Source organism: Callospermophilus lateralis, chromosome 11 (assembly GCF_048772815.1).
Source record: "Callospermophilus lateralis isolate mCalLat2 chromosome 11, mCalLat2.hap1, whole genome shotgun sequence".
NCBI classification, from domain to species: domain Eukaryota; kingdom Metazoa; phylum Chordata; class Mammalia; order Rodentia; family Sciuridae; genus Callospermophilus; species Callospermophilus lateralis.
Genome location: NC_135315.1, coordinates 3429220 through 3449457, shown reverse-complemented (window position 1 = coordinate 3449457; position 20238 = coordinate 3429220). Strand labels below are relative to the sequence as shown.

At 58.6% G+C, this 20238-nt stretch overlaps 1 protein-coding gene across 1 annotated transcript in view; it reads right to left on the bottom strand.

Moving 5' to 3' along the window:
* Dnah17 (dynein axonemal heavy chain 17) overlaps positions 1 to 12341 on the bottom strand; it is a 104502-nt gene extending 92161 nt beyond the window's left edge. The window contains exons 1-11 of the mRNA XM_076871592.2: positions 11997 to 12341; positions 10673 to 10866; positions 10070 to 10262; positions 9775 to 9874; positions 9437 to 9522; positions 9124 to 9249; positions 8425 to 8577; positions 8214 to 8300; positions 6309 to 6476; positions 5729 to 5845; positions 612 to 877 (exon numbers count right to left, since the gene is read on the bottom strand). Coding sequence (XP_076727707.2) covers positions 612 to 877; positions 5729 to 5845; positions 6309 to 6476; positions 8214 to 8300; positions 8425 to 8577; positions 9124 to 9249; positions 9437 to 9522; positions 9775 to 9874; positions 10070 to 10262; positions 10673 to 10866; positions 11997 to 12341 — 1835 coding nt within the window. The remainder of the gene's footprint in view (positions 1 to 611; positions 878 to 5728; positions 5846 to 6308; positions 6477 to 8213; positions 8301 to 8424; positions 8578 to 9123; positions 9250 to 9436; positions 9523 to 9774; positions 9875 to 10069; positions 10263 to 10672; positions 10867 to 11996) is intronic.
* Positions 12342 to 20238: the final 7897 nt, after the last annotated feature.

Genomic DNA, 20238 nt, shown 5'->3' with positions numbered 1-20238 from the left:
TGCCTCCGGCTGAAGCACCAGCCAGCCCCCTGCTTCTTCGAGGCTGATGGGCTGAATGTTCAGGTGGACAGTGGCCAGACCCCGGCATACAACCAGAACTCGGACCCACCATCTGTCACGGCCAGCCCGGGGAGCCAGCCCCCCATCTGAAGCCCCAAGTTCAGGAAGACTACGATAGCCCAGGTGGAAATCACCGTGGAGGGCGAGGGTTGGACGGATAACCGCTTCCCTAACCAGAGAAAAGCCGCCCTCAGGTGACTGCTTCTAACCAGCTGTACCCCCACCCTGCGGCCACACTCTACTCCAGCCAGCCTTACAGCCTCTGCCAAGGGCAAGTGGCCCTGGCTTGGTGGCTGCTTTGTCCTGGCCCTCGGCAGAAATAGCCTCAGTCTGTTCCATTTGGGCATTTTGGAAATCTCCCCAGGCTGGTGGTCAAGGGTGAGGACCAACCCGGGAGGGCCTTGGGGACGGGGGAGGCCTGAAGGGGCCTCTCTGGAACTTTGTTTTGGAAGTGAAGGCTGGTGGGCGGGCAGCCTGGGATGGCGTGGGCTCAGGAAGGGCCTGGTCCCCTGCAGTTGGGGCTGCCCGGGGCCTCGCCAGCTGGCACTCACGGGTGGTCGATGTGCTTCAGATGCTTCATGGACACCTCCAGCCTCTCCTGCAGCCCCAGGCTCCACTTGAGCTGCCCGGCCACGGAGGGCATGTTCTTGTGGATGGGCGGGATGTTGCCCTCTGCAGAGGCTGCCATCTGGGCATCGTACAAGAGCTTGGCATTGTCCAGCTCGGTATCAAACATCTCCAGCATGGTGGAGTACCTGGGCACCACCTCAGCCAGGATCAGGGGCCGCTCCAGGAGACTGCCGCACATGTACAGGAGCTGGGGAGACACCAAGAGCACGTCTTCTCCAGAGTTCCCGCGTCTTGCCCTGTCCCCAGCCCTGTCCCCAGCCCAGGGTTGTTGACAAAATAGGCAGGGCCAAGCTTTACGATCAAGAAAACAGGTACTTTCTCCAAGCAAAAAATCCATTTGGACATTTCTCTGCATCTGGTCGTGGTACCTGCATGGCCCCGTGTTTCTGTTTGCGGAGCCCCAACGTGCTCGGCTTATAGACCAGTGTGCCTACTGGCTCTGAGGCCCAGGAACGCTCATCCCAGGCCAGGGGGACAAGGGTGGGGTCAGGGAGATGAGAACAATTAAAAACACAGGTCAACAATGAACATCGGCCCAGGCCTGCACTCCTGTAACCGGGGCTCGCTCTGACAGCCAGAGGAGACAGGCTTTTATCAAGGGTCCTTCCTCTTGGGAAGACCAGGCTCAGGCGAGGAAAACGACATCGACATGGGGAAGTTGGTTTCACTCTGAAAAGCAGCAATGGTGGCGGGCGGGGGAGGGGCGGTGAAGGGGGGAGGGTCCAGAGAGCAGGAGAAAGATGGGCACCCAGGGGCCCCTCCTTTCTGGGCTCACCAAGCTGCCAGCGGCCACCAAGGACCCAGTGGGGCCCTGCAGGCAGGCCTGTGTGAGTCCCCGTCAGTCCCGGATTTGGGCTTGAAAAAAACAACCACCACTGTCCCCAACGTCCTTTTGAACGGAAGACCTTGAGGCTCTCTAAAACGTCAAGTGGAGCAGCCGCGGCTCCTGAGCAGGAGAGGACACTCAGGCCAGCCAGGCCCTGCTCTCCACGGCCACCTGCAGACACAGGTGGGCACCAACTTCATGTTTTAAAGAAGTCGACCTGTGACAGTCGGGGGCAATGCCACTTAGTGGCTCTTCCCCACCCCCTTATTTTCCCATTTCTCTTCCTTCTTTCTTGTGCTTACAGATTTTTTTTTTTTTTTTTTTTTTTTTGCTTCTAGCTTCTGGGAGGGAAGTCCATCGTATTTCCTTCCAGGAGTCACCTGCACCCACAGGTGTTCTTCACAGGAGAACCTGCACCCAGGCCGCGCGGGCACAGGGGAGTGGAGGGGCTGGAGTGGGGGGCCCCAGGCCCACCCTGGCAGGGCAGGGGGCCGTCAAGGGCAGGGAGAGGGCTCTGTGTAAGATGCATGGGGACAGCTGGAGGTCGAGGCGGCTCCCAGAACCCTTTCTCCTTCCCCGTTTCCGACCTAGCATGATGATGGAAACCAGACAGTGCTTCCTATGAGAGCAGGAAGCTGGGTCTGGGCCTCCTGCGGGACCGAGGGGAAGGACAGCTCTCTGGTGGTTCCGGGAACACATCTAGGCCCCTGGGCGCTTCCGAGACCACCTGCTCCACACAGAGAAGGCCAGCCCTCCTGGGTGTTGCTCATAAAGGTGACCCTCCCTTCCTCCCCACCTGCCCACCCCAGGAAAAACGCCCTAGGCAGGGCTCAGCCCCCACCCGGATGTCCTCCCTGTCTGTTGCTCCTCTTGTTCTAAACCACATTTATGGGGGAGAAATCTCCGGGTGCCTTTGGGGCCTGAGAGACTCCCGTCCAGGAGAGCGTCCTGTCTTGGCTGTGTGAGGAGAGCCGGCGGCGCCCTGCTCCGAGTCACTCCACGTTGTGCAGATCAGCAGGGCCTAGCCCTTGGTTACCCCATGTTACAAAGCAACAGTTTCCCATGACATGAGTCCATGCGACTCCCTTTCCAAGCGGAAGGGCTTGGAAACTTGTCGGGGCAAGTAGGTAGCCTCCAGGTATTGGACATAACTCCAGCTGCCCAGCACAACCAGAAGGCACAAACCGAAACAATTTCATTGCCCTGTGAAAGTATCAAATCAGAAGCACCTGGGCGCGTGGCTGTATCAAAGCCACATCAAGAAACGAGGCCCGTGAGCCTATCAAACAAACCAGACCCTCACCTAGGACACAGAAGGAGGGGCACCTAAGTGTGCCAACCCGTCATCCTTCAGACCACCTGGTGAACGCATCCCCAGATACACGGGCCGGGACTCCTGACTGTCCCCAGGACTGCAGCTTAGTCATCTCCTGCGTGACCTGGTCCACCCGGCCTGCTCCCCCGGCCCTGGCCTTGGCCCTGGACGTGCTGGAGTAGCCGGTCCCCCCCATGCCTCTGGAGTTCTCAGGCTGGGTTCGCCTCATCTGGCCAGCCGCAGCGACTCTTTGGCACCTGTCATCAACCCCGTGGCCACGGTGAACACTGGCCCAGTCCTTCTGCATCCGCTGTATCCTTGTGTAAAGTGGGACGTGGGACGTGCGTGTTGCAGATAGAGGAACTGAGATTGGAACGGGCTAACAGAATGTGTGGTTGCTGTGGTCTCGATACCAGGGAACTGCGAGGACTCGGCGAATTAAACCCGGTGAAAGCGACGTAGCTTGTGAATTATCGTTATTCAATAAATTCCAATGTTGTGGAAAGACACAAAGATGTCGAGTCTGTGTTGCTGGCAAAGCTCACGGGGGGGGCGGGGATTTTTTTTTTCCTATTCCCTGAGCCCGTTTCCTCCCCGTACACCCGGGAATAACTACTATAAGAGGGGATGTGCCAGCCACCTGGCCGGCTCAATCTTGCACTCTCCTCCTTGCCCTTTTGTTTTGGAGACCCCGACCTCGGGCTCTCCACGGACTGACTCAGAACCTCTGGGTTAGTAACCTGATGCAGTCTCCACGTTAAAGGACGGACTCAGAACCTCTGGGTTAGTAACCTGATGCAGCTCCACAGCAAAGCTCTACGCTGGAGTGAGCCACCTCCCCAGGCAGCCTGGAGCCACCTCCCCCAGCTGCAGCCCCTGGGTCACATAGCAAAGGCTGCTGTTGTGTGCTAGGCTTGGTCCTAAGTGGCCCTCAATCACACGCCTTCAGCAGGGGGCAGTCGTCCTATCCTGCTTGGGAGGTCAAGATCCCATAAGGACGTCAACACACAACAGAACAGAGTGGGGGGGGGTGCCCCAAGAAGAGAAGCCGGCTCTCAGCCTCAGCCAGGGTTAGGGAGCAAGGAGCCCGGTGGAGGAGGAGGAGGGAGGGGCCAGGTGGTGTTTGGAGGGAAGGAAGGAAATGAGGAGCACTCTAGGGAGAGTCCCAGGACGCGGCACGGTGATGAAGATTCTCTGGTGGCTAAACTCGAGCTGGCTCCTCCTAGGTCATGTGTGCACGTCCCTGTGACGCAGCGTTAGCTAGACCCCATGCGTGGTGAGCAAGTAGCCCCCACCCTGGACATCCGATCAGGCTCTGCATCCTCCACCCGACCCCAGGTGGTGTCTGGTCCCCAGGCCTGAGCAGGAATCCTGCTCAGTTGATTTAGACAGAGTCCCTTTACCGCGATGTTCCTTTTCTTAGTAGCTTTCATTCCTGACTCCTCCTGCTCCTTGGCTATGGGTTCCACTCACCCACGCTGTGCTCAGAGTTGACCCAATTTCTGTCCCCCACTGTCAGATCCTGTTGCAGGGGTCCCTGTAGCAATTGCTATGGGCCCCAGTGGAGTCTGCCTTACTGTGGTTTTAATTTTTTTTCTTTAACCACAGCAAGGAGACAGCACTGATTTGCACTCGGTGGTATTTTGCTTGGGGTGCCCACAATCCAAGACTTAATTGATCATTATATTTGCAGAGCTGCAAATGCCCACGCATCTGCATCTTTACAAAGGATGGTTAAAAGACAAAGGCGCATCCTGGCGTTTGCTAGGAGAGATGCTTGCGCTCAGTCAGGGGCAGGGGGCTTCCTGGGTCCCCAGCCCAGCTCCAGGAAGCCAGCCCTGACATGCCCCAGAAAGATGGCCGGTCCTGGGAGCCCACTCAGCCAAGCTCAGAGCTGTGGCCCTCCCAGGCCTGTCAGGCCCAAACTTAGGGAAGCTGCCTTGTGCAGGGTTAATCAACCTCCAATATGGAGCTCCAGCAAAGAGCAGTGTGATGTTTTGAGGAACCTATGATTTAGGGGGCACGTGAGCCTGAGGATTCTGAGACTGACCAGACTTCCAGAAACCACCTCGAGATCCCCGGGCAGTGTCACCCCACAAGTGACGCCTTGCCAAGGTTCCTTCAGAAGAGGAGCTGGGAACCCCCAAAGCAGGTCCTGGCTCTGAAGTGGCCACATCCTCCTCCAGTGAGTACCCCTGGCTTTTCTAAATGAATCTCTGCGGAGAGGTATTGAGATTCTTCTCTTCATATATATCAAGGACGCCACCAGTCCTCAGTGGAGGCCCCCAAAGGGGACGTGGGGGTGAGGGAACGCTGGCTGGGAACCCCTGGGGACCCTCTTCTGGAGATAACTCTTCTCCATGACAGAGAGCAGAGGAAGACCAATGAGCCCCCTGAGCATAGATCTGAATTAACGCTTCAAACACACAGAGAGAGGGACAGAGACTGGACGTGGGGGAAACCAGACCACAGGCCTTCAAGAGCAAACATCAACACGGTCACCTTTTGTCAGATTCACAGGTCTGGGATGACTCGGTGACCTCAAGTCGGTTCCAGAATCGGCCATTCTCGAGACTAAAGAACTTCCCTGAGACCCACCTGCCTGAGCCAGATAATATCCCCACAAAAGATGCTCTGCAGACTTCAGCGGCCCTGGGCAGGCAGAACCAGGCGCAGGCCTCACCTTGGGACATGCGGCTTGGTGCTGGGTACCCCTCCCTCCCCGTCACACTGCCTTTCGCTGGAGGCAGCAGATCGGCCTCAGATCAGCCCTGAGCCCGGGCTCCTTGCGTGCCCAGCTGGGAGTCTGAAGGAAGGCGTCTGGCTGCGCCTCTGTCCTGCTGGCTGATGTGGCCCAGGCGGGACTCACAGTGGGCAGCGCCCAGCTCCTCACTCACCTTCGCAGAGGACTCAATGGAGCTGCAGTCGTCAAATGCTTGGCAGAAGATTGTGGCCAGCCTCCTGTCCAGATCTTGAATTTTCGTCTCAAAGTCGGCGTAATCATTGTCAAAACTCTAGAAGAAAATGGCGGGTGGTCGGCTCGTGAGGCAGGGCAGTGGGTGGAGCCTGCCCCTGGTGAGAAGGGATCGGGTGAAGTCCAAGCCCGTGTGCCCATTGTTGTGGGTCTGCTCCTTGTGTGGTTTGTGTGACACCTTTTTCTTTTTGGGGGGCAGTACTGGGCACTGAACCCAGGGCCTCCTGCATCCTAGACAAGTGCGCTGCCTCGGACCCATATCCCCAGCATTTTTTTTTTTTTTTTTTAAGTTTATTTGAGACAGGGTCTCACTGATTTGCCCTGGCTGGCCTTGACGCTCGCTCCTCCTGCCTCAGCCTCTGAGTAGGTGGGACTAGAGGTGTGTGCCACCGTGCCCAGTTCCTTGACAACTTTTAAGGTGGTGGGCTGCAGGTGGCCTGCTTCCTTCACACACCTTTCTGCTCCTTGGGCCCAGGCGCCCCAGTCCCTGCCGGAGGACTTACTGGGTCTCCAGGGTCCAAGGGATCGTATTTGCACTCCGCAAAAACCTTCACCAGCTCAAAGACCTCGTCGTAAATCTGAGTCACCATGCTCCCCAGGATGTTCCCCCGCACGCCCCCGAGCTCGATCTTCTCCAGCTTCAGAAACTCGATGGCAGTTTTATAGAGATCCTGGTGGAGAGAGGGAGACCCCCATGAGCTTGGTCCTTCCTCTCTAGCCGAACTCCAGGGTCCTGTTACGAAGCTCACTCTGACCCTAGCAGGGAGGGCCAGGGACCAAAACAAAACACCCTGGTGACAAGACCATCGGGGCCTGTGTCCACCGGTGTGATGGGCTTTGAAGCTGTTTCTGGAACAGAGAGAGAGAGACTCGGAAGGAAGGGGTCTGTGCATCGTCTGCGTGTTAGGGATGTGGACAAGCAGCGGGAGGTGAAGTTGGGTCTGGTCCTGACCATTGCTGGTGGAATAGGTCACTCAGTAAACAGCACTGTACAGAGACCTCCGTCTGCCCAGCCTGGGTGGCTCCTGAGGCTCTCGGCCGCTGAGGCTCTCTGCTCTCTGGAACCGTCCACACAGAGCAGAGCAGGTGGCCCTGGCAGGTGTGCACATCCCACTTCCTCTGCGGACTTCTGTCTGTGGACCTGCCCCTTCCCAGGCCTCCCCACCTGCCCTTCCCCGCAGTCAGCTTCCTTCCTGAGTCTGGTTCCCTCTCTGCTCTCTGCTTTGCATCTCACCAACCCTAACCCTAACCCTAACCCTAACCCTAACCCTAACCTGTTGGCTGGTGCTTCTGCGTGTGATGTTCTTGTTTCCCAAAAGAGGTCCCCAAGGTCCCTAAAGGACAACCAGGTGCCAAGCCCAGGGCCAGGCGGTGTTTAGAACGCAGATGCTCCTGTGAGGTTGGCGTCACTCCCCTGAGGGGTGCTGCAGGTCGCTGGGGCCGCCCTTGACCCTGGGGCCTAGGAAGCACCAACCACAGGGCCACAGGGAACCCAGGTGAGCAGAGAAACAGCCATGTCACCTGCTCTCAGGCTTTGACGGCCAACATGGAGGACAAGGTAGGTGAGGCTGGCCCGACTGGCCTGGACAGTGAATCCCTTTGCCCCACTTCCAAGATCCCCTGACCCCCAGAGCCTTCATCCTGATTCAGAATCTGCGACATAGGAACCCACAGCCACCCGGCCAGCTCTCCGTCTGAATGAACACACGGGGATTTCCATCCCGCGTTCTAAGGGGGCTTCTCCGCTCTGCCTCCCAGAGGCGTGGCTAAGAAAGGTCAGCTCTTTCCTAAAATCCTATAGTTAATGCTCAGTGGTTCCAGGATTATTCCCTTCCCCATTTTTTGAGTCACATGTGCACAGTTAAAAAAAAAAAATCAGCCATGCAGAAGATGGCAAAGCAGACAGCCAGGCCTCCTTACCCCTCCATCTGGACCCTCTCCCCTCTTTCCCAGGGAAAGCCATCCTGACCCACTTTTAGGTTTTAATCTGCTGTGTGTCACTCTGCGGGTCCACCAGGACCTCTCAAGTCTTCCTTTGTGAGAATTTAGTCACTACCTGCCCTTGTCCTCCAGGATTCCTGACTGTGAGTGGCCATTGAACTTGTAGCTACTGGCTCGCAGAGTGAACTAAGGGCAGAAGCAACCCAGTGGGTCATTTCTGACCTTGGCAGACAGATCCGGCTGCCCCCAAGACTGAGTTTCTCCTTTCCCCAGGACACAGACAACTGGTTTTCACTTGTATGCTGGGAGACTTTTCTGGATATTTCATTTTTCATTTTTGCAATTCTGGGGATGGAAGCCAGGTCCCCCCACACTAGGCAGGGGCTCCACCCCTGAGCCACCTGGGGGTCATTCTAGAAAGGCCATGTGGGAAGTCGAGGGGAGGTGCGACAAAGCTTGATTTTTACCTCGATCGTTTGGATGCGGTGGAAGAAAGAGTTCATTCTGGAGAACGCGAGGGAAGATGGGAACTCCCAGGGCACGGGGTCCTTGTCCTTCGGGGGGGAAGGAGAGAGAGAGAAGCCGTGGTGGTTTCAGACGCCCACCTTCCCGACTGCCTGCCTGGGCGCGGACGACGTGGGTGTTCCCAGTGTGACCTGCCGGGGCGGGGGGCGGTACCTTGAAGAAGAGCTTCATGTTGGTGCAGCAGAAGTCGTAGGCCTGGAAGACCTGCTTCAGGACGTGCACAGACAGCGAGATGCCACCCAGGACCTCCTCGATCTCGCCCTGCAAGCCCTTCAGGACCTCCTCGGGGCTCAGGAAGGTCCGCGTCTGGACAGAACAGAAGACAGACTCCCGGAGAGATGCTCGGGATGAGGAGCCCTCCCCACAAGGCCGAGGGTCTGCTTCTTCTGAAGGGGGACTGTTGCTTGGGCACTTGGCCCAACCCAAATGCCAACTGCTGAGCCATTTTCAGGGGGCTGAGTGGCTTCCCATACTTGTCCCCTCAGCCTGTGCCAAAGCTGCAGTCAAAATGGATTTGGGTCACGGATGATTAGGGACCCCCCAGGAGCGAGGACTGCAGGCTGATTTGCATGCACGCAGGCAGCCTAGGGCGGCAGCCTTCAACCCAGTACTGATGACTGCCTAAGGGCATGTGTTGAGGGACACAGGAAGTGCCGGGGTCTTGGGGTGCAGACTCCCTGGGTGAGTCCCCTCCTGCAGGCAAGGTACTTCCCAGGCTCTGGGAGACCTCTAGGCGGCCACCAGAAGGACCCACCCTCAGGATGCTTAAGCCAACATCCCGGCCCTTTCTCAGTGTCTGGGGGACAGAGAGGAAGGGGGCCAGGCCCGGCCGGGCGGGCAGGCGAGGCTCACCATCTCAATGATCTGGTTGCACAACTCCCGCAGGATGACGATGACCCTGGAGGGCGTGTTGTAGTGCTCCGAGGTGGCCCAGATGAAGGCGATGGTGTCCAGCACCTTGGCAATGAAGTTCGGGAGCTGGAGAGAGACAGGCACAGGCACACAGGGACTGGCTTTGTCATACTGCCCCAGCTGGCCCTGGGCACCCAGGGGAGGGTCCCAGAGGACCTGGTACATCTGTGACAGAGAGAAGCCTGCAGCCCCCTGCTCCCCCAGGACACAGCCCCATCATCACACACCACGTGAGCTTCCCCTGCCAACACACCACCGAGAAGTCGGCCTGTTCCATCTCCTCCAGCGAGATGCGCAGGGGCTTCAGGTAGAGAACGATGTCGTTGGCTTCCTTCAGCCCTGAGTGGAACAACAAGCTCTGGTCATGGAGGGGGGGATCCCGTCAAAATGGCACCGTGCCAAAATGGCTGGGCTTCCCGAGACCTGTTCCTTCAAGAAACAGGATCATTCTTGGAAGGAGGGGGCCGGGAAAGCGGCTCGTGGGGGAGATGTATGGCCTCTGGAGTTGGTGGGCAAGGGACCTGTCCCAGCCCCTCCCAGGAGGCACGGATGGCTTCCTTGGGGAATTCACGGGAGGTGTCCTGGGCTCACCTTCGGTGACGTTCATGTAGACATTTTGCAGGGCCGGCCAGTAGCAGCTTTGGGCTTTCTCCAGGATCTCCACTATTTTGTTCACTTTGGGCCTGTTGAGCTGAAAGGAGAGAAGATTTGGGGCCTTCAAGTGAACTTGCAGACCCTAAAATGAGGGCAGCCTGACTTGAGGCGGCTGGAGAGGGGGCGCTTGTGCAGGTCTTGGGAGACCCTGGGCAGTCAGCACTGAGGGGCTGAGCACCAGGCTGAGCCGCCCAGCAGGGACTCGGCCATCGCAGCCGGGCAGAGGCCCTACCTGCTCGTGGATGCACTTGAGGTTCATCAGCCGGGCATCCCAGAACTGGAACTCAACCTGGGGCAGGGGGTTCAGCCCGTCCAGGAGGGCCTGGGCCGAGTCCTTGCTCAGCACGTCCCGGATCTGGTGGGACCAGTCGATGATAATGGTTTCAATGGCGTGCAGGAGGGAGTTGTCCGGGGAGGAGGGGATCCTGCCAGGCACAAGGGAGGACCGTGTTCTTCCGGCCACACACCTGCCACAGCCTCCACCTAGCCTAACATCCACCTGCTGGACCCCCTGCTGCCTCTTCCTGTCCCTCAGCACTGAATCCTAAAGCCGAGCACGCTGGCTCCTGGCCGTGTGGACGCTGAGGCTTCGTTCACGTGCGTGTGCGGATTGCACTGGGGAGCCACAGTGTGTGAAGGGGTGGGGAGGTGGCTGGAGTTGGAATCCCAGGGACTCCTGTGCTCTTCCTTCCCTGCCCTGTGCCATCTACCCGGCTTGGTGCCACCCCAGGTACCCTCCTGTCCTTGGGTGTTTCTACAGCTGCAAAACACAAAACGCATCTGCCATGAAGCCCTTCCCTTGCCCCAGCCCAGGCGCCTCCCGTCCGGCCAGTACCTCTCCATGGACTCCAGAGCGCCGTCCAGGTTCTCCAGGTTCTCTGGGATGGGCAGCAGGGTCTTCCCTTTGATCTTGCCGCCCATCACAAACATCTCGTTCTTGAGCTTGTGGACTTGCTTCACGATGTCTTCGGAGACCACCCGGGGCCAGCCTTCCATGTTCTCGCTCTGGTTGAGCAGAGAGTAGAGGACCTAAACGGAAAAGCTGCTGTCCTTCACCCCAGCTGCCCCAGGAGGCTGGGCCTCAGCCCTGGGGAGACGGAGTCCTCCTCCACACCAGAGGCAGCGGGGGCCATGGGTCATTTGACCTGGCAGTGACAGCCCAGCTGCCTTGACTCTGCTGTGGCAAAGCCACCTCCAAAAAGGGGGGCCCACCTTGAAATGGTAGCCTCTTGCCCAAAGCAGATGTTCCATGTCGTCCAGAGACGGGCTGAGCTGTGTCCCCAAGTCTAAGGCAGAGTCCCACTCCCAGCACTTTGGGATGTGACCGTAGCTGGATATGGGGTCTTTAAAGAGGTAATTAGGGGTAAAATGATGTCGGCAGGGTGGGCCTAAGGTAAGAGGACTGGAGTCCTCACGGGAGGAGATTGGGACGGAGGCAGGCAGAGAAGGATGACGTGAGAAATAGGGCAGAGGTGGCATCTACATGCCAGAAGGCGTCAGGAGCCACCAGCCAGCTCTGCCCGTCAGAGCGCCAGTCTTCAGGACCACGGTGGAGCGCGGCCTGCTGAGGCCCAGCCCAGGTGCGCCATGCGCTGGCCCTGCTGCCTGGGACAGGGACCGTGCACTCCCTTCGGGCCTACTGTGCTCACGACTCTTGGACTCGAGGCTGGGAAGCCCTGTCCATCACCTTGTTCTGGGCCCTGCTGAGTGGCCACTGGGCATCTTATTTTCCCTTGAGTGTACACAAGGTGGGACCCAGGTTCTCATTCTGCAATGACTGTAGCAGATCTGACCCCCAGGCATGTCCCGTCCATATTGCACCTGCTGACAGGGCCAGGGAGGCTGCAGGACGGCGGCAGAGGGGTACAGAAAATGCCCGCCTACCCTCCTAACTCAGAACGGGGGAGACCTTCCTGCTGGTACTTGGTGGCCCACTCTAGGTGTCTGGCAGACTCTAACGTGGCCTGGAGAACCAGGTGGTGGGCAGGGCTTCTCAGACTGCACCACCCAGTCCTGTTAGGATGCAGGTCTGTCTGCATTTCTGACCAGTTTCCAGGTGCGGCAGCAGTGTCTCTGGGCTCCTCACTGTGAGTGTGAGGGACAGACTGTCCCTCCTGAGCGTGGGACCCAGCCCCTCCCGGCCTCCTGGACACACGCACCTCTTCTACCACCGCGATCAGCTGGTCCACGGGCAGAGGGCTTATGTCCCCGTAGAGCAGGTTCGTCTTGTAGTTGAGCTTGTTGATACTCTCTGGCTTCGTCTTGATAAAGTAAACCCCCTTGGTCTTGAGGGACTCTGGGAAGCCCAGGCAGGGGACGATCGTGCCGGTGGCATTGAGCGTCAACACCAGCACAGTGACTTCTGGCTTTTCAAAGAACTCTGTGAACAAGGCCAAGGTCTCCTCGGCTCCGATCAGCTTGCTCCACTTGTCCGGCTTGAACTTGAGGATGAGGGAGGCGATTTCCTCCAAGTACTCGAATCTGACGTCGGGTGTAATGGTCATCTTGGTCCTGGCTCACGCCTCTGACCTCTGCGCGGTGAACAGACAGGTGTCAGATGCGCTCCTAGGCCCCCTTTGCCCGCCCCTCGCTGGGCCAGCGGAGTTCTCCCACCAGCCCACGGAGCCTTGTTTAGCTGTGGATGGGCTGTGGCGGGGGACGGGCCAGGAAGTGGTGTCCGGGTGCTGTGGCTGGACACCGGCCCTGGCCCTGCTGTGGGGTGTCACCAATGGGTAGTGTGTGCTTGAGTCACTTGTGGCCATCAAGTTAGTTGGTTAAGAAAGACAGAGAAGAACACAGGAGGCAGACAGAGGAGGTGACCTCCCCAGACATTCTGAAGGCTCCGGGGGAGGAGAGGACAGAGGGTGGTAGAAAGGGCCTAAAGAAGGGACAAAAGACACCTCGCCCCAGTGCTTGTGAGAAGCAGAGGGGGAGGGGCGGCAGACCACATGCGAGGTGCGAAGTCCAACTGTCCCCATTGGACCCCAGCCACCGTGGGCCCAGCTGCGCCCTGTTCTGCACCCTGTCCCTTTGGACCCTGGAGCCACTGCTCAGATGCCCAGGGGTGACTCCCCTGTGGCTCTTCCTTTAAGAGAATACTAGAGAATCGGGGTGAGGGAGGCCCAAAGGTGAGACATCCAGGGCCTCGCTGTGAGCACAGTGTTTAAGGAAAGGCCAAAGCTCTCGGACATCAATATATTTAGTATGAAAATATTTTTAAATATCAAAATTAGTGCAAACCAATTCATTTAAAAATATCAAAATTTCCCATAAAGGGGCTGGGTTGGGGGTGCAGGGAGGTGAGGTCTGCAAGGGCAGAGTGGGGTCTGCCCTGCACTTGTTGACGGACAAGGAAGTCTAGCACAGTCTTTCCACAGCAGTGAGGGGCCGTGAGCCCCTCGGGGGCCCTGGGGCCTGTGTTTGCTCTCTTGCAATTGCCACAGTGCAGCTCTGACAGATGGTGGTGGATCACTCAGATCCGGGCCTTTTGTTTGCCCAACGCTATTGGTTTCGAGACCGTTACTGTCTGCAGGTCCCGACAGGCCCACGCTATGGAAAAGGTGGTATTTCGCTCAGCTCCTGCCTCGCAGAAGACAACAGTGTGGTAAGGGGCAGGAGTGTGTTGCAGGCTCTTCAAATGGCCTGGGGTTTGCATCACTGTGAGAGAGCGCAGAGCCATACCCAGAAGAAACTTACCGCGGCCCACAAGCAAAGCCCATCTGATTCAGGCCCACCCATGACCAACAAGGGGACTCTCGAGGCACCTCGGCTGCGTAGGAAGAGCCACACGTGGCACTAACGGGTCACCTGCCATTTGTCCGAGGCCAGGAGGGCTTCGGGCACGTTGCTGAATTCATCTCCACTGGCCTTGGAGACAGAGTGGCAAAGGGAAGTTGGGGGAGGCCCTTCCCATAAGTCCGGCCACGTTGGTGGTGCTACTGGGGTTGGAGGAATGTCCTCTTGCTTTCTGATTTCATGGACTTGGACTTTGACAAAATCAACTTTTCTTCCAAGAATGGGGTCAGAATGGGTCCCTCTCCAGCTCTTCTCTGTGGGGTCCCCCAGGTCCCTCTCCCAGTCAGCTGGCCTCAGCCCAGACTGCTGGCCTGCCGTCCCCTGGGGCGCCAACCCACAGATGGCGGTCAGCAAGTGGTGCTGTCTCCCCTCCCGGTACCGACGCTTTGGGAGGCAGGGCAGATGGGGCCACCTTTGGGGCGGGAACCACTGGCGGGCATTAGGGATCCAGAAAGGGACCGGGCAGGTCGTAGGCAGCCTGCGGGTGGAGCCAGACCCCTGACCAGCTCCAAACAGGAGCAGGGCCTCTGCTGGCTGAGTGGGGTCTGCTGCCCTCGAGGGCCTGGGCTCCCACCCTGTGCCCTGGGCTCCCTCAGCTCTCCTAGACCACCTAACTGTCCGTGGTGCTCACCAGCTTCTCACAAACGTTTGCTCCTGTCACAAGCAGGACGAGCCTTTCCCCAAACCGGGAAAGAAAATGGCTCCCATTCCTGGAGGGGCTTCAACTGCCACAGAACTTCTGGAAGTCTCCGGTCACCTGGGGCTCCTGGAACTTTCTCTTTAGGACCAAATAACCAGTGGCAGTGCAGCAGATGAGTCACCAACCCCAGCTCACCTGGCCCCCAAACAGCTCCCTCAAGCCCACATGGGAGACAGTGGTACCACGAAATGACCCACTCAAGGTCCGAGCTTCAGCTGGCTCAGATAAACCCCCAGTGTGCACCCCGACAGGACCACCAACACAGACCATCGGCCATTCCCAATTATCTGATTTCTCTCCCCATTAGGCAAGTTTGGGAGTCCAGTCTGCAGTGGGAAGGAATGGAATAGGTCCCCTGGACTCCGCAGGTCTCTGGACAGCTGTGAGACATTCCCTGATGTTGCGGCCGCAGGATGGGCTCATTGTGAGAGCATCTCAACTGTGTTTCTGTGCGCCAGGATGGACAACCTTCTCCCGGCCCCTGCAGGACCCTGCTCCGTGCACACGCGCACCTGCTCGCTTCTGCCCCTCAGGATGGAAGCTGCATCTCTCCCTGCAGCACCACGTGCTCCCGTGCAGCACCCAGCACAGCTGCTCGCGTCCACCACACAACTGTTAGGGGTGCCCACCTCCCGTGTTAGGCACCTGAGAGGACGAGTGCGCTGGCAGAGCTTGGGCACCTGGCCCCTGGCTGTGGGGCCGTGGAGGAAGGATCAGAGCTGCTCACCTCGTGGCAGCCAGGAAGCTTAGGGACAAGATATAGGCCCAAGGGCCCCTTCCCTTAGATGAAGTCCCACTCCCACAATTTCCACCACCTCCCAATGACCCGTTCAAATGACGACTCCATCCGTGGTGAATCCAGCAGTGAGGTCGGAGCCTCACCCCGTCACCACCCAAAGCTCCACCTGGAACCTTGATGTTCTGGGGACCAAGCCTTCAACACACGAGCCTCGGGCACGTCAAGACCCCAACCCTGACACTCCCTCATTCCCGGTGCCCACCCCTTTTGATGAGCATGGTCCCTCCAGAGTCGGCCACTGTGGCTGACCAGTGCAGGCCTTCAATGAAGGCCACTGAAAGAGCAAAGGCTAGACGTCCTGCTGAAGGGAGTCCGGTACAGCGCCTCCCACGCAGCGTCTCCCCTCAAGGTGTGTGGCCTTGGAAGCCTGCCTCCCTCAGAGCCCGTCACTGTTACAGGGAAGAGGGACACATGGGACCACGGTCGGTGCTGGTCCCGCTTCCACCCAAACTGCACTTCCCCACACTTCTAAGTCCAAGAGCCCCAGACGCCAAGGACTGGACCCCTAATGGTGAAGTGGCAGACCCGGGAGGGAGCGGGCAGGGCCCTGCACCTTCGTCCTGAGGTAGGAGTTGGGGATACACAAAGAGAAAGGCAGAGCGAGTCTCAGGAGGAGTGGCCACAGCTGCCGGGCTGCAGGGAATGCCCATGAACCCACCAAGTGCAGAGCACGCCTTCCTCAGCCACCTGCTGGCCCCTTAGCCTGTGCCCTTGACCCTGACCCTTGGCTACAAAAGGTCACAGGAGGGCAGTGCCCCAGCACTAGGGAAACCAGCCCCACGCTCTCAGCTCTGCCTGACTCCTCTGGCCCGGGCCCCTCACTGCCCTCTACAAATATCAACAGCCAGACCATCCCCTGGCCGCCTCCCGCCTCTGGACATGGGCCACACCCCCCCTTGAGTGTGTGCTGCTGACTCTGCCCCCAGAGATGCCTCTGCTGACCTCTGCTTCCCCCACACCATGCTCCAAGATGCAGAAGCACCCCCTTTTCTAGGGCTCCTCAACCTCTCCTTAGGGACACACCATCCACACCCTGGCAGAAACCCCAGGCCCCAGGAAGAGGCCAGAGCTGCGTGTAGGGAGCTGGGCCATTTACCTCCTAACTGGGTGACCAGCGGGGGCAGAGTGATGGCTCCCTGCAGGGTCACAGCTGGGCGGTCATTCACTCCCTTCTTTGGTCTGTCATCATGGCCACATGGGGGAGAGCAGCTGAAAGGGCCCCCTGCCTGCAGCCCAGTGGCTCCCCTGTGCCGAGAGGACTTAGAGGGCGAGTTCCATAAAAGACATCCCCGTCATTAAGGAGGATGGCAGGACAATCTTCCCCTGCAGCGTCTGCTCGCGGTCAGCGGGGGCCGGGCCATCTGGGTCTCCTTGGCTCCTTCTGCAGCTTCCCTCTGTCGGTGTTGGCCGGGCCACATGTCCTCGTGCTGAGTTCCCAGCAGAGGGACGAGTTGGAGACCTTTGTCCTGTCCTTGCCCTTGGCCTTGGGCTGAAACGGGGGCAGAGCTAAAGCAGCCGGCAGGTCCTCCTCCCTTCACGAAGGCGGTCAGGGAGAGTCAGCAGACAGTGAAGGCCTCACAGCTTCGTGGGCACTGCTGCCCCGGGGAGGCCCAGCTCAGGTCCAGAACAGGCGACGTACAAGGCGCGGAGGGAGAGTCAGTGACGGGAAGTGATGAAGGAGACACGGGTCCTCCCTCGCGGCAGGCCCAGGAGTCTGGGGTCGGGTGACTTGGCAGGATTCTAGCTAGACAGGCAGGGCAAGACGAAGCCCGAGGACGGGCCTGGTCAAAGCGGCCCAAAGGAGCGAGCCTCTGTCCAGTTCAGCCTCAAGGGGGCAGGAAGGGCTGTCCCCCAGGCCGGGGGTGCCCCCTCCCCAGGGTGTGATCTGCTGGGGTGGGGGCTGGCACCTGCATCCTCAGGCGTCCGTGGGACCCTGTGCGTCACGCTGGGCCACTGTGGTGAGAGAAGAGGTCGTCCTGGTGCATGTCCCTCCTGCCAGCTCCCCGTGTCCATCAGACCCAGCAGAGGGAAGAACCTCTGACCACTGAGGCCTGCAGCCCAGCACTCAGGGCCTGCCGTCTTTGGTCCCCAAACCTTCCTACATCTCAGCCACACACTCGACTTGAGCTGGGTCTGTTCGGGACGGTGCTGCCGGCCACCTGCCTCTTTATTAAACACAGGTCCAACTCTCCATCACGCTCACGCATTTCTTCATTTCAGTGCAGGGGCTCGCACTCGGGCCTCCCGCGGTCACGCCAGCGCTTTACCCCTGAGCTCCACCCCAGCCCTCGTGTTCCTCCGCCTGAGCACAGCGGTTCTCGGAGCAGGGCCCTGGGACCAGAGGCTGGGCATCTCCTGGGAGGTGTCACAGTGAGGAGCCTCGGGCCCAGGTCTGCGAGGCAGATTCAGGGACGGGGACACCAATCCCATTTTCATAAGCCCCGGGAGGGTTAGTACCGGCCTCAAGCTTGAGAGCCACGGAGAGAACTTTTTCTGTTTTAAGTAAATTCACTCAAGTTTCCAGGTGTCCTCAGCTGGTGAGACCCTCCTGCCTCTCCCTTCCGGACGGCTGCTCACACAGAGGAAACCAGCCAGTCCCGAGTCCACTTCTGCAAGCCCACTGTCTACCTGAGGAGCAGCTGTGGTCTAGTCAGATGGTTTGCTCCTGTGACTACAAGACCTGACAAGAACAATGTCAGAGGAGGAAAAGTTCATGTGGGATCCCGCGGTTTCAGAGGTCTCAGCCTGTGGGCAGCAGGCTCCATTCCCCGGGGCTGGAGGTGAGGCTGGACAACGTGGTGGAAGAGTGTGGTGGAGGGAAGCTGCTCTCATGGTGATCAGGGAGTGAGAGAGAGGTCTCACTCACCAGACACCCCAGTGGCCGGCGTCCAGTGTCCCTTCCTCTGGCCACAGCCCACCTGCCTCCAGCCGCCACCCAGTTAATCCCTCAGGGAGTAAGTCACCAACTGGGTGAAGGCTTCACAACCTGATCGTTCTCCTCTGAGCCTTCTCCATCGTCTCACACGTGAGCTTTGGGGGGACACCTCACCTCCAAACCGTAACCAGGGGCAACGTAAAGCTGGGTTTCTTTGCTTGCCAGCAGTGGAACCACCTGAGAAGCTTCCAGAACTAACAGGGCCCGGGGTCAGAGCCGGGTGTCAGGTTTCCCGAGCTCCCGCTGGGGTCTGAGTACCAGTGGGATGGGCATTGCTGGTCCAGGGGTCAGTGCCTCTCCAGGGTGAGCTTTGCTGTCCTTGGCCTATTTAGGTAAGAAATCGCTGATAAAAGGAATTAGACATTTGGAGGGTTTAACTCAGAGACAGACACTCTTCCGTGTGCTGCTGGGTGCCCACCAGGTGGCTTCCAAGGAACTCAGAATGCAGAGCACCTCTGCCCAAGCCCTTGCCGTGTGGGCTGGAGTCCTGGCTGAAGGACTCAGGAGGGTCCCCACAGACCAGGCCGGCCACTCACCCCGAAAGAAAACCAGATGGTAAAGGAAAAAAGAGCTCATTTTCAGGGTGGCCGCCCTAGGAGGACAGGTCTAAGGACAGATTTGGGGGGTCAACAATAGCCTGGAGTCACCTGGGGAAGGCAGAGCCATGGCCAGCAGCCTGGGTCGGTGGATCTGGCTCATCCCTATCCCGAGACTGGCCGTGTGGGTCTGATCCTGGAAACGGCCCGTGCCTGGGGTGGTTTTGACTTCTGGGCCAGGACATTTGTCTACCGGACCTGTGGCCCTGGACTATAAGACAAACTGAGAATGACTCAGAGAAGGGCAGGTCAAAGAGACAAAGGGAGTCCGTCCGTTGGCGTTGGGGTCCTGCTGTAATTGGGCTTGTTCGTGGTGGCTGGTCGCTAAGGGAACAGCCTTGCCATGGCCTCCAGTCCTAGCCCATGTGGCCTGATTCTGCTGCGGGAGGAAGGGCCACCCACTCCTGGCCTCTCCCTCCACGCCAGCTGTCCAGCTCACCGCCAGCTCCTGCACCCTTGCCATCTCGGGGCACACACAGGCTTCAGATCAATGCCCCTCGCAGGCTTCACCCCACGTTACAGCTCAGCTCCCCCAGAGCTGAAAAGATCGAGTATTTCTTTCTCAAAAGCATAGACCCTGGGGCTGGGGTTGTGGCTCAGTGGCAGAGTGCTTGCCTAGCATGTGTGAGGCACTGGGTTCAACTCTCAGCACCACATAAAAATAAATAAAAACATAGAGGTGAAAAAAAAAGAAAGCAAAGACCCTGTTTCAGTGTGGTGGCACTGGGGACCGAACCCAGGGCCCTGTGCATGCAGAGTAAGCACCCTACCAAGTGGGCTGTATCCCCAGCCCAAGGCCCTGTCTCTTGGGAATATTCTTTAAAGACCTACATTGTCATAGAATAATCTCATCTCAGGGACTTAATCCATAGTACCCCATAGTGCTGAGAATCAGTGCTCCATGGTATCCCAGTGGGAACCCTGGGTTTCCCAGCTCCCTCCTGCCCCTGCCCTGCTACTGACTTCAGACCCATTTTCAGGGGGAAATTCAAGTTTAATTCTGAATTTCAGAGAAGGGAGAGCAGGAGCTACGAGGCCTGGGGGCTGCCCCCCGACACAAGGCCTTCTTAATTTGTTTGCAAAACTAAATGTGCCTTGAATGTGATGAGCCAGGAGAAACGGATCTGAACAAGGTCTGGGAATGAAATTTCCTGCCTGTGGTTTGACTCATGACTGTCTGTCTCTAAATCCTCCCCAAGGACATTCATTCCACTGGGACAGAGCCCCAACCTCATCCAGGGGGAGGGAAGATTGTCGGAGGCAGGCAGGAGGCCGGTGGGGCCGCACAGCCGGGGCTGCTGACCATGTCCCCTCACCACCCGATACAATGGCACAATCCAGGTTCAGGGACTCCTTACCCAAGTCAGGGTCCCACCCAGCCTGGCCTCCTTCTCCAAAGGCCTCTTTAGAAATGAGGGACCTGGGTCTCAAGGTTCTCCCTGTCTCTGGTGTCTGTCTTTGGCGATGGGGCAGACTAGTGCAGGCTGAGCCGCGGGCAGGACGGAGCCATGCCTGGCGGGGGCTCAGGGTGAAGCTGGTGGGTGGACGGTTGGTTGCTAGCCCTGTGCTGAGTGGG